The sequence below is a fragment of the Petromyzon marinus genome, unplaced genomic scaffold, assembly GCF_048934315.1.
Source record: "Petromyzon marinus isolate PM22_M1 ecotype Great Lakes invasive population unplaced genomic scaffold, UKy_Petmar_22M1.pri1.0 PM_G_Scaffold_35, whole genome shotgun sequence".
Classification (NCBI taxonomy): Eukaryota; Metazoa; Chordata; class Hyperoartia; order Petromyzontiformes; family Petromyzontidae; genus Petromyzon; species Petromyzon marinus.
In genome coordinates, this window is record NW_027422928.1 from 1,773,006 (window position 1) to 1,786,934 (window position 13,929).

At 45.4% G+C, this 13,929-nt stretch overlaps 1 protein-coding gene and 1 pseudogene across 1 annotated transcript; both read right to left on the bottom strand.

Annotated features, from left to right (window-relative positions):
• Positions 1–6,034: 6,034 nt before the first annotated feature.
• Positions 6,035–9,190, bottom strand: LOC142915772 (uncharacterized). Its single transcript, XM_076061450.1, has 3 exons — positions 9,109–9,190; positions 7,959–8,058; positions 6,035–7,827 (listed from the first exon to the last, which is right to left on the bottom strand). Exon 3 carries the CDS (start codon positions 7,811–7,813, stop codon positions 6,743–6,745), a length of 1,071 nt encoding a protein of 356 aa, XP_075917565.1. The 5' UTR covers positions 7,814–7,827; positions 7,959–8,058; positions 9,109–9,190; the 3' UTR covers positions 6,035–6,742.
• Positions 9,191–12,187: 2,997 nt separating this feature from the next.
• LOC142915797 (uncharacterized) lies at positions 12,188–13,604 on the bottom strand (annotated as a pseudogene).
• Between the last annotated feature and the right edge of the window lie 325 nt (positions 13,605–13,929).

Genomic DNA, 13,929 nt, shown 5'->3' on the forward strand with positions numbered 1-13,929 from the left:
CAACGCTGCATGCAGAAATCCCAGTGGGATGCAAGTCAAACAATAACAACCGTAAGACAATTGAGATTAAAGTTATTAGGCTAACTCTGTACTACAACAAACGTTTTCAAAATCACCAAAATAAAGCAACAAAAAACAATGTAACAGTGATCGACATATTCTTTGTTTTCTTTGGTTCTTTCGGTAAAGTCACGTAGAATTATGTGGCAAGCATTTGAAATGAGTGGGTTATGACGTACTGTACTTCACTCTTATCGACCATTAACATAAGTCTGTGTTACTGGCGTTGTGCTGCCTTGGCTGGTACCAACTTCTTCTTTGACCACGTGGACCACGCGGATGAATGGTCTACGCGAGTCGAGCGACCGATGGAGAAGACCTATGGGGGCACGCGGCGGGAGACTCTCAGGCGAAATCGTGGAAGTCGTGTGACAGAGGCCACGAGTGGAGGATAGACGCATGCTGGCGAGACGTCGTCTTCAGTTTAATTTAAGTTTCATGTGTCAGGTGTAGAGCCTGTGAGCCGTGCGGCCCTTGACTCGGGTGCAACCGCAACAAACAAAAACATGAACAAGAAACATCTTAAAGTGACTACGCGCAAACAGAAAAATCCAAAAAAAAACCAGCAGAGTCTTCCAGAAAAAACAACCGTATTTCAACGCTGCATGCAGAAATCCCAGTGGGATGCAAGTCAAACAATAACAACCGTAAGACAATTGAGATTAAAGTTATTAGGCTAACTCTGTACTACAACAAACGTTTTCAAAATCACCAAAATAAAGCAACAAAAAACAATGTAACAGTGATCGACATATTCTTTGTTTTCTTTGGTTCTTTCGGTAAAGTCACGTAGAATCATTGCAGTCACGAAAGCTTTAAATCGAAATATTCTTTGTTTTTTTCGGTAAAGCCACGTAGAAATAATAAAATTCCATAATAGCGTACGACGTTTCGATTGCAACACAAGCAATCATCATCAGGTACAGAAGAGCTAAATTTACGAGAGAGAGGAGACACATAACCGCAGATATATATACAGACACAGATACAACAGGGGATACAGAGATAGACGGGGGGAGCACACTAATTGTGTTTTGACCGACCGTCGTGTTGCGTTATATGGTTTCCAAATTTTGCTAAACCTTGTTCGATTTAGTGTGCTCCGCGGTTATGTCTCCTCTCTCTCGTAAATTTAGCTCTTCTGTACCTGATGATTGCTTGTGTTGCAATCGAAACGTCGTACGCTATTATGGAATTTTTTATTACTTATTTCTACGTGACTTTACCGAAAAAAACTAAGAATAATTCCTGCAGTCACGATATCTCCAAATTCAAGTGATCGACATAGGCGAGGCCATAACCGATTCAGACAATCGTCACTGGTCTTTGCCGTGAGCGGGGAATCCAACTGGTTGGCCGGCTTCGTGGCGAAGTGTGTTCATCACGACACTACCGCTTCCCACATTTACACACTCACGCAAAGACAAATATCCCGCAGCACCTGCCCCGAGCACCTTAACAGACTGTTGGGGCAGGTACTGTTAGTGAGCACCTGCCCCGAGCACATTAACAGACTGTTGGGGCAGGTGCTGTTAGCGAGCACCTGCCCCGAGCACCTTAACAGACTGTTGGGGCAGGTGCTGTTAGCGAGCACCTGCCCCGAGCACCTTAACAGACTGTTGGGGCAGGTGCTGTTAGCGAGCACCTGCCCCGAGCACCTTAACAGACTGTTGGGGCAGGTGCTGTTAGCGAGCACCTGTGCAGGCCAGCACGGCTTGGTGAATGAGTTCTTGTGTGCGTGAGAACTTGAGAGGGTGGGTAGGTGGTTTTGTGAGCGATTGATTGGTATAAATAAATATTCTGATGAATTTGTAACTTGGTACCTGAATTCAATATTTGGACGGCAGAACATGTATTTACATTCGTATTCATGCGTGTCATGTATGAAGTGTATTTGTTGGGGTGTGTGTGTGTGCACCTTCTACCACGAGAGCACAGATGCCACAGACACCGCGCAGCTGTTAATTGTTTTGCGGGGAGTAGATGATAATTTTTGCTGTACGGAGGAACTGCTTGATATGATGAGCCTAAAAGGCACAACGACGGGTAGAGATATTTTTGAAGCTGTGTCAGAGGCAGTTGAAAAGATGGGGCTTAAATGGGACAAGCTCTGTGGAGTAACAACGGATGGAGCTCCGGCCATGACGGGCGAGCGCAAAGGAATGGCATCGATGGTGTGCGCCAAGGTAAAAGAGAGCGGAGGTGAGGCTGTTAGGATGCACTGTATAATCCACCAAGAAGCAGTGTGTGCCAAGACTGTCCAGCTGGGCGATGTGATGAACCATGTTGTAAAAACTGTCAACATAATTCGAGCTAGAGGTCTGTACCACAGAGAATTTCAAGCTTTCCTGTCTGATGTGGATGCTGAATACGGGGACGTACTCTACCACTCTGATGTGCGCTGGCTCAGCCGCGGCTCTGTGCTGCAGCAGTTTTATTCGCTGAGATCAGAAATCGACCAGTTTTTGAAAGAGAAGGGCCGGCCTCTTCATGAACTGAGTGACCCTCTGTGGCTGGCAGACCTGGCATTTTTAGTTGATCTTACTCATCATCTGAATACACTGAACAAGAACCTACAAGGCAAAGAACACCTGTATGCGCACATGAAAGCCTTCTGTGTAAAGCTCCGCCTGTTTGACACAACTACGAAGCTTTAATGCTGCACACTTCCCTGCGCTGTCTGAAATCAAGTCTGCTTTTCCAAAGGGCGACCTTTCTGCTAAAAAGGAGAAATATCTGTCTGTGATTGTACCTCTCGTGACAGAATTCAACCAGCGTTTCCAAGATTTTTCTGTCATTGAAAAACAAATCAAGCTGTTCTCGACCCCCTTCCTGGTGGATGCAGAAGAAGTGGAAGAGTCTGCAGTTAGAACTGATTGAAATGCAATGTGATGATTCTCTGAAGAGTCAACATCAGCTTCTCTCCCTCCCTGACTTCTATCAGAGTTTGGATAATGCCAAGTTTCCTCTGATGAGACGCCACGCAAAAAAATGATGAGCCTGTTCGGCTCAACATACATATGTGAACAAACATTTTCTCTGTTAAATCAGAACAAAAGCCATCTCTGTCAAGTCCTTCGTGTCTAAACCACCAAACTTTCTCCTGACATGTCAGCCAGCCTTCAATCCAAAGGACAGCATCACTGCTCCCACTGAGTGCAATTTTCTTCACATTATAGGTGAGTTAGAAATACACACAGTATTCATGTGTCAACATGTCACCTCTAGTGTGTGGCCCGGCCTTTTGTTTATTTTTCTGTATTTGGCCCTCACTAAAAACACTTTGGACACCCCTGGTGTAGTGTATAGTAGTGTAGAGTATAGTGTAGTGTATAGTGTAGTGTATAGTGTAGTGTATAGTGTAGTTTATAGTGTAGTGTATAGTGTAGTGTATAGTAGTGTATAGTGTAGTGTATAGTGTATAGTGTAGTGTATAGTGTAGTGTATAGTGTAGTGTATAGTAGTGTAGTGTATAGTAGTGTAGTGTATAGTGTAGTGTATAGTTTAGTATACTAGTTATCACGTGACTAGTGTAGCTAGCCAGGTGGTGACCACACTAGTGTGTGCATCTCCACTCGTCCGTGTTTGCAAGTAAGCGCTTGTGTGTGTATGTGCACCCGCGTGTTTGTTCGTGTCTGTATGTACGCACACTGTTGCACATGGTTCGCTCGTGTGGGTGTGTAGTGGAACGCACTGCTCATGAAAACATTGCCTCGTTACGCGGTAAATGCTGCGGCACAACAGGAGGGAACTGCAGGGATGAGGCTCTTCGCTCTTGGTGCTGTGAATTAAAACAGTGCCAGGGCAGAGAGTCCTGATCCCTACAGCTCGTAGCTGTGACGGAGCGAGAGTGATCAGCGGACAGCCACCATGGTTGCCAGGTAAGGGGAGACTTCACCCGGAACTCGCCTCCACACGTGTTCCCCGTGAACATTGTCGCAATAAACGTACGATCAGGAATCTTTAAAATATCCGACCTTTGTTGTTCCGCAAGAATGTTAACGCTCAAACTCGTATCGAACTCTTCATGAATTCACTTGGTCAAACAGTTCAGGTACTCGGCAAAGCATTTCACCACCCGGTATGCAACAGTTAAACAATCTACTCCAAATCAACACCGAAATGTCAAATTATCATCCACCATTGACTTCCACATCGATGGAAGCCATTTGCCATGACGTCCAAGCCATTAAACACCGGAACAACGAACGTGCCATTCAAGTACATCTTGAAACCCACTATCTGAAGAAGTTTGTATTAAACAATAACTAAATAATAGAAACACGTTTACAATACTGAGCGAAGTTATAGTCACGGACTTTTTCCAACTTTAGCTCAACAGGACCACAAAAGCTCAGATATGTGGTGCATAATAAATTAATCAATCTGATTGAAATCATCAACTGGCTAAACACTTTTCGATTTCAACATCACCTTATAAAAGAATAACATTTTAAATATAAGCACACAACTTTATCTATCTGTGATGAGCGCTGCACTTTCCGTTGTTTTCATGCAGGGGGTGCTGCAAACCGACGCACCCCCTGCATGGACAATGGAGGTGCAGGGACAGACGTTTGATTACGTTGGAATCGATCTGCAGACGGCCGTCTTCTCGCACGGCCAGCTCCGTGTCGCCTTATCTCGATCCCGCAATCCCAAACAGGTGAAAGTCCGCATCGAACCGAACCCCCGGCAAGGCCGTCTACTTAACGTTGAGAGAAAATTCACACGAAATGTCCTTTTCAATGAAGTCTTCCACATGTAAATTGAAACAAGCTTTTAATGAAGAAATAAAATCATCTAATTCAAAACACAACACAATTCAAAGATGTTTCATTTTAAAACTTCAAAACGGAGCATGGGGTACTTGCGTGAATGCGTCCTTCATGTGCAAATGTTGTGACTTTCCTGGCCTGAAGGCCGTCAATGTGTTGGACCATAAAATGGTGCACAACGTCTCAACAACAGCAGTGGGGTTTGCTTCAACCGATGGTCACGAACATCCAGACGTGAATCAGCAAGGAGCATTTCTAGTCCCAGTTAGACAAAATCGACGTCAACACTTAAGACAAAACTACAATTCGTGTTGTAGAGAATGTACCTCCTCCTATACGTGTAACTTTCAAGTGGTATGCCTTGTAACTGATGAATGATCCGAGCGTGCTCCCTATTTCAAAGACGATGAGTTGCTCCAGAGGCAGACGCTTCGTGAAACACAAAAGTACCCTTTGACTTGTATCACAAGAACAACGGGTCTCACCTGACTTCTCTGTACAGGTTACTTCCAAAACACACACACACACTTTGTCCTAACATCACTTATTCAATGTTTGACCCTCAGACAAAATGTTACATGCACGCGCACAATCAGACAAGTATTCATTCTAAATCATTGACGGGCATATTAACAACATTGAATTACTGCAGCGAAATTGACTGCATCACGTTACATCGTATTAAGAAGTTATTTTACAAACACGCACCGTCTGCTTAACAGTGTATGTACAACGTACTATTGTTGCGTCATTCAAAACGAGTAGGCCGTTGCATGCTGGCGTCTGGGTCAAAATGTATCAAATTCTAAACATTGCGCTACAAATAATAGATCACGGCGTTTCGATAACAACACAAGCAATCGTCATCAGGTGGGACAAGCACAGCAGCAAGAAGAAGAAACTGCTGGAGTAGTAGGCGCCTACTACTTCAGCAGTTTCTCTTGCTGTGGTTGTCCCACCTGATGACGATTGCTTGTGTTGTGATCTAAACGCCGTGATCTGTTATGTTTCTACCCACGTGGCGACTTTACCGAAATAACTAAAGAGTGTGGATTCCTGCAGTCACGAAAGCTTCGAATCAAGATTGCCTACAAACTACACAACTGAGATGACGCATCAATCATCGCCCCCTACTGACAGGCTCTTGTCCACATGCAGGCTGGTGCAGGGCCACCACCCTGTGCCACACAGGGGCAGCTGCAACTTGGGGATGCTCTTCGAGCGTTTCAGACGAGGTACGACACAAAACTCCGAGTTGCCGAGGCGATTAAGCGAGCAAAGCGTAAAAGCAATTATCATGAGAACATCGTGAATGCTTGGGAGCTTATTGGCTCTCGCTCCTGGTGAGAGATTGACCCAACCCACAGGTCCACAAAGACTGGCCACTCTTACTCTGCAGGTTGAACCTAGGAAATCAGTGTTCAACTTCATATTCTTGTCATTAAAGGCCTGTGACAAAGGTGCATCTATTGTAGCGACATCGTCTCTGGCTTACACATCTATCGGGTCACCACTTGACTTTGTATTGTCTAGGAGGAAGTCCACGCACACCTCCACTTCCACAAACTGCTGGGAGTTGCCTCGCTCTGCCTCACAATCAGAATTCTCCTCCTGCTTTACGTTGCCTCCATCGATGTGAAGGTCCAATTTTGGAGTTGAATCTTCATCTTCACATTTTACCTTCACTTCTTCGCTCTTCACCATCACTTCTTCCCTCTTCACCATCACCTCTTCCCTCTTCACCATCACCTCTTCACATTTCACCATCACCTCTTCACATTTCACCATCACCTCTTCACATTTCACCTCGATACCTTTAAAAGTGTCCAAGCAGGGAGTTTCTTCTGGTTCGTGTTTCATGAGGGGTGGGCTAATTGCGGCACTTTGACTTTCACAAGCTGATTTCAGACTGCACTCCTTATGGATCTTCTGATGCTTCTGTGTTCTCTGGTGTACTTGAAGATTTGATGAATGTGCAAATGCCTTCCCGCACACACTGCACTTGAAGGGTTTCTCTCCCGTGTGTGTACTCTGGTGTGTTTTAAGAGCAGATGAATCTGAAAATGTCTTCCTACACACACACTGCACTTGAAGGGTTTCTCTCCCGTGTGTGTTCTCTGGTGTGTTTTAAGAGCAGATGACTGTGAAAATGCCTTCCCACACACACTGCACCTGAAGGGTTTCTCTCCTGTGTGTGTTCTCTGGTGTTTTTTAAGAGTAGATGAATCTGAAAATGCCTTCCCACACACAGTGCACTTGAAGGGTTTCTCTCCCGTGTGTGTTCTCTGGTGTTTTTTTAAGAGTAGATGAATCTGAAAATGCCTTTCCACACACAGTGTACTTGAAGGGTTTCTCTCCTGTGTGTGTTCTCTGGTGTGTTTTTTAAGAGTAGATGAATCTGAAAATGCCTTCCCACACACACTGCACTTGAAGGGTTTCTCTCCCGTGTGTGTTCTCTGGTGAGTTTTAAGAGCAAATGAATCTGAAAATGTCTTCCCACACACAGTGCATTTGAAGGGTTTCTCTCCTGTGTGTGTTCTCTGGTGTCTTTGAAGATGAGATGAATCTGAAAATGCCTTTCCACACACACTGCACTTGAAGGGTTTCTCTCCTGTGTGTGTTCTCTGGTGTGTTTTAAGAGTAGATGAATCTGAAAATGTCTTCCCACAAACAGTGCATTTGAAGGGTTTCTCTCCCGTGTGTGTTCTCTGGTGTACTTTAAGAGCAGATGACTGTGAAAATGCCTTCCCACACACAGTGCACTTGAAGGGTTTCTCTCCTGTGTGTGTTCTCTGGTGGGTCTCAAGAACTGATGGCCATGCAAATGCCTTGTCACACACAGTGCACTTGAAGGGTTTCTCTCCTGTGCGAGTTCTCTGGTGCTGTGTCAAATTTACAGTCCGATCCGTGCTGTGTGCACGCTGGTCGCATTGTTGACTTGTCGTACCGAGCTGTGCTGAGTGCATTTGCTCCATCAGACCAGCGTCAGCTGCAGACAGAAAATAAGAATATCCACACCATCTACACGTCAGTATCGAGCCATGGAGGAATGAATATATACAGTCACACGTGACTTACACGTCTATATTCATTCATATATTCATGACTAGCTGTACTAACCGGCTTTGCCCGGGACTTGGATCCATCACGTCCGGCCGCCTTTGTCTCCCCAGTGGCGATGTTCACACCGCAACAGTTACTCGTTTGAGGCTGAGTCGACCTAGAGGAGGCCCAGAAGCGGTTCAAATAATCGTCACCGGTGGTGGCCGTGAGCGGGAATCGAACTCAGGTCGCCGGGTTCGTAGTGCGGTGTAGCGCTAACCGATACACTACAATGAGTTACTCTTCCACACACACACACAGATACACACACAGACACACAGACACACACAGACACACACACACAGACACACATACACACACACAGATACAGACACACACAGACACACACACACACAGACACACACACAGACACACACACACAGATACACACAGACACACAGACACACACACACATACACACACACACAGATACACACACAGACAAACACACAGACAATGCTAACCGCTACACTACAATGCGTTCCTCTTCCACATGCGAGGGTCACGTGACAGATTTGACGTCACAGCTCACTTGCCGTGCAAAAAATCTATACATTATTGAGCTCCCCTCCCCCCCTAAAAAAAACACAAAAGTGTATTTGGATAATGTTTGCACGGTGTACAGTCTGGAAAGTACCCACATGGCAAATTTCCAGTTTGTTGCATGTCGGGAAGTACGCTAAACATTTTGAACAGACAACACACACAATCACAACTTTGCCTTTTATATAAATTTGGAGATGCAGTGAAAAACTTTCCCAAAATTCATCACGCGGTTTCAGTTTTTTGATTTTCAGTTTTATTTATTTTGGTTATAGTCCCGTGAGCCATTCGGCTCTTGAATCGGGTGCAACCACAACAAGCAACAAAACAAAAACACGACCAAGAAAAACATCTTACAGTGACTATGTGTGACTGTGCAAACAGCACTGTCATGGCACGCAATGAGAGGGCAAATGTCATAAATATTCCTGTAAGCCCTCGCATCTTCAACATTAATGTTGCCATAGAAACGTTGTGGGGTTTTTTGCTTCATTTAAAAAAAAGAAAAATTATCTGTTATTTTATTTTCTATCTACGTGACTTGACCAAAAGAACCAAGAATATTAATTCCTGCAGTCACCAAAGTTTTAAGTCAAAACATTCACACACGTTGACAAAGCCTCACCTTGTGTTGTTGTGGACAGGTCGCTTCTGATAACAAGAGCGGTATAGCAGCTCAAGCGGGCTTGGCCTGCTAACAAAAGAAAATAAAAACTGCGTGAATATTTACAATAAAACAAAGTTACAAAGTGGCGAGCCGGGTGAAGACAAATTAAACTTAAGCGAGATAATTAAAGTGAACGCAATCAGGCGAGGGCAGGAGGCAAGGCCCCGCGTGGCTAGGCCCCGCGTTGTAAAGTTCCAACCTGGACATCGATTCCCATGCTCGCTGCTACTCAACTGACATCCCTACGAGAGAGAGGCTCTACCTTGGTAAACAACAACAACCACCACCACCACAACGACCACCACCACCACCACAACGATGAGAATTTCTCACCTCGGATTTCAGTGCAAGCGCACACACGGCAGCTTCCTGTTGCCTAGCGACAGCAGGAAGTAGTATGACGTCACTTCCCTCCCACGAGCGGCTCTGTAACTTAATAAATTATGTTAATGAGGCCGGCCCATATGTCGAGCGATGGGGGCGTGGGCGCTGAACCCGTCGCAATAAACTCGCGACGGCTTTAACGAATACATTATGTTAATGAGCCACCAGTCACTGGGCGTAGTTTTGCCCAAATGAGGATTGCCACTGGAACGATATCGGCAGCGACCCAGGCGGAGGTGACGTCACGCTCAAGAACGCAGTGGACTGATGAATACCTTGGTGACATGACGTCACTACGGAGGGAAACCTCCCCCTGGCGTTTCACGCCGATGAGGTAATGCAGAGTGGTGACGTCACAGAGTTGGAGTTTAAGTTGATTTAGATTCATTTTCCATTGCTCCCTCCCTTGGGTGTGTGAGCTCAGCTACAACAACGTGGACAGTATTGTGTATACACTGTGTGTGTGTGCACTGTGTGTATGTACACTATATGTATACAATGTGTGTGTCACTGTGTGTCGCTGTGTGTCACTGTGTGTGTGTACACTGTGTATACCCTGTGTGTCTACACTGTGTGTCACTGTGTCACTGTGTGTGTACACTGTGTGTGTATATATACACTGTGTGTGTACCGTGTGTGTGCACTGTGTATATACTGTATGTACAATGTGTGTGTACACTGTGTGTGTACAATGTGTGTGTACATTGTATGCACACTGTATGTACACTGTGTGTGTACACTGTGTATACACTGTGTGTACACTGTGTGTGTGTACACTGTGTGTGTACACTGTGTATGTGTACACTGTGTGTATACACTGTGTGTGTACGCTGTGTGTACACTGTGTGTGTGTACACTGTTTGTGTCCGCATTAAACCGAACCCCCGGCAAGGCCATCTACTTAATGACGAGAGAAAATTCACACGAAATGTCCTTTTCAATGAAGTCTTCCAGATTTAAATTGATACAAGCTTTTAATGAAGAACTAAAATCATCTAATTCAAAACACAACACAATTCAAAGATGTTTCATTTTAAAACTTCAAAACGGAGCATGGGGTACTTGCGTGAATGCGTCCTTCATGTGCAAATGTTGTGACTTTCCTGGCCTGAAGGCCGTCAATGTGTTGGACCCTTATTGGTGCACAGCATCTCAACAACAGCAGTGGGGTTTGCTTCAACCGATAGGTACGAACATCCAGACGTGAATCAGCAAGGAGCATTTCTAGTCCCAGTTAGACAAAATCTACATCAACACATAAGACAAAACTACAATTCGTGTTGTAGAGAATGTACCTCCTCCTAAACGTGTAACTTTCAAGTGGTATGCCTTGTAACTGATGAATGATCCGAGCGTGCTCCCTATTTCAAAGACGATGAGTTGCTTCAGAGGCAAACGCTTCGTGAAACACAAAAGTACGCTTTGACCTGTATCACAAGAACAACGGGTCTCACCCGAGTTCTCTGTACAGGTTACTTCCAAAACACACACACGCACTTTGTCCTACCATCACTTATTCAATGTTTGACCCTCAGACAAAATGTTACATGCACACGCACAATCAGACAAGTATGCATTCTAAATCATTGACGGGCATATTAACAACATTGAATTACTGCAGCGAAATTGACTGCATCACGTTACATCGTATTAACAAGAAGTTATTTTACAAATACGCACCGTCTACTTAACAGTGAATGTACAACGTACTATTGTTGCGTCATTCAAAACGAGTAGGCCGTTGCATGCTGGCGTCTGCGTCAAAATGTAGCAAATTCTAAACATTACGCTACAAATAACAGATGAGGGCGCTTCGATGGCAACACAAGCAATCGTCATCAGGTGGGACAAGCACAGCAGCAAGAAGAAGAAACTGCTGGAGTAGGCGCCTACTACTTCAGCAGTTTCTCTTGCTGTGGTTGTCCCACCTCATGACGATTGCTTGTGTTGCGATCTAAACGCCGTGGTCTGTTATGTTTCTACCCACGTGATGACTTTACCGAAAGAACTCAAGAGTGTGGATTCCTGCAGTCACGAAAGCTTCGAATCAAGATTGCCTACAAACTACACAACTGAGATGACGCATCAATCATCGCCCCCTACTGACAGGCTCTTGTCCACATGCAGGCTGGTGCAGGGCCACCACCTTGTGCCGCACAGGGGCAGCTGCTACTTGGGGATGCTTTTCGAGTGTTTCAGACGAGGTACGACACAAAACTCCGAGTTGCTGAGGCGATTAAGCAAGCACTGTGTAAATGCAATTATTATAACATAGTGAATGCTTGGGAGCTTACTGTCTCTCGCTCCTGGTTAAAGATCTACCCAACCCACAGGTCCACAAAGACTGGCCGCCCTTACTCTGCAGGTTGAACCTAGCAACTGAGTGTCCAACTTCACATTCTTGTCATTGAAGGCCTTTGACAAAGGTGCATCTATTGGAGCGACATCATCTCAAGCTTACACATCTACCGGGTCTCCACTTGACTTTGTATTGTCTCGGAGGAAGTCCACCCACACCTCCACTTCCACAAACTGCTGGGAGTTGCCTCGCTCTGCCTCACAGTCAGAATTCTCCTCCTGCTTCACGTTGCCTCCATCGATGTGAAGGTCCCATTTTGGAGTTGAATCTTCATCTTCACATTTTACCTTCACTTCTTCGCTCTTCACCATCACTTCTTCCCTCTTCACCATCACTTCTTCACATTTCACCATCACCTCTTCACATTTCACCTTGATACCTTTAAAAGTGTCCAAGCTGGGATTTTCTTCTGGTTCGTGTTTCATGAAGGATGGGCTCATTGCGGCACTTTGACTTTCACACGCTGATTTCAGACTGTACTCCTTGTGGATCTTCTGATGCTTGTGTTCTCTGGTGTACTTGAAGATTTGATGAATGTGCAAATGCCTTCCCACACACACTGCACTTGAAGGGTTTCTCTTCCGTGTGTGTTCTCTGATGTGTTTTAAGAGCAGATGAATCTGAAAATGTCTTCCCACACACAGTGCACCTGCAGGGTTTCTCTCCCGTGTGTGTTCTCTGGTGTGTTTTAAGAGCAGATGACCGTGAAAATGCCTTCCCACAAACGCTGCACTTGAAGGGTTTCTCTCCTGTGTGTGTTTTCTGGTGTCCTTGAAGATTAGATGAATCTGAAAATGCCTTCCCACACACAGTGCACTTGAAGGGTTTCTCTCCCGTGTGTGTTCTCTGGTGTTTTTTAAGAGTAGATGAATCTGAAAATGTCTTCCCACACACACTGCACCTGAAGGGTTTCTCTCCCGTGTGTGTTCTCAGGTGTGTTTTAAGAGCATATGACTGTGAAAATGCCTTCACACACACACTGCACTTGAAGTGTTTCTCTCCCGTGTATGTTCTCTGGTGTTTTTTAAGAGCAGATGACTGTGAAAATGCCTTCCCACACACACTGCACTTGAAGGGTTTCTCTCCTGTGTGTGTTCTCTGGTGTGTTTTAAGAGCAAATGAATCTGAAAATGTCTTCCCACACACACTGCACCTGAAGGGTTTCTCTCCCATGTGTGTTCTCTGGTGTGTTTTAAGAGTAGATGAATCTGAAAATGCCTTCCCACACAGTGCATTTGAAGGGTTTCTCTCCCGTGTGTGTTCTCTGGTGTGTTTTAAAAGCAAATGAACCTGAAAATGTCTTCCCACACACACTGCACCTGAAGGGTTTCTCTCCCGTGTGTGTTCTCTGGTGTTTTTAAGAGTAGATAAATCTGAAAATGTCTTCCCACACACACTGCACCTGAAGGGTTTCTCTCCCGTGTGTGTTCTCTGGTGTGTTTTAAGAGCAGATGACCATGAAAATGCCTTCCCACACACAGCGCACTTGAAGGGTTTCTCTCCTGTGTGTGTTCTCTGGTGGGTCTCAAGAACTGATGGCCATGCAAATGCCTTGTTACACACAGTACATTTGAAGGGTTTCCCTCCTGTGCGAGTTCTCCGCTGCTGTGTCAAATTTCCAGTCCGATCCGTGCTGTATGCATGCTGGTCACATTGTTGAATTGTCGTACCGGCTTGCTGTGCTGAGTGCCTTTGCTCCATCAGACCAGGGTCAGCTGCAGACAGAAAATAAGAATATCCACACCATCTACACGTCAGTATCGAGCCATGGAGGAATGAATATATACAGTCACACGTGACTTACACGTCTATATTCATTCATGTATTCACGACTAGCTGTACTACCCGGCTTCGCCCGGGACTTGGATCCACCACGTCCGGCCGCCTTTGTCTCCCCAGTGGCGATGTTCACACCGCAGCAGTTACTCGTTTGAGGCTGAGTCGACCTAGGGGAGGCCCAGAAGCGGTTCAAATAATCGTCGCCGTTAGTGGCCGTGAGCGGGAATTGAACTCGGGTCGCCGGGTTCGTAGCGCGG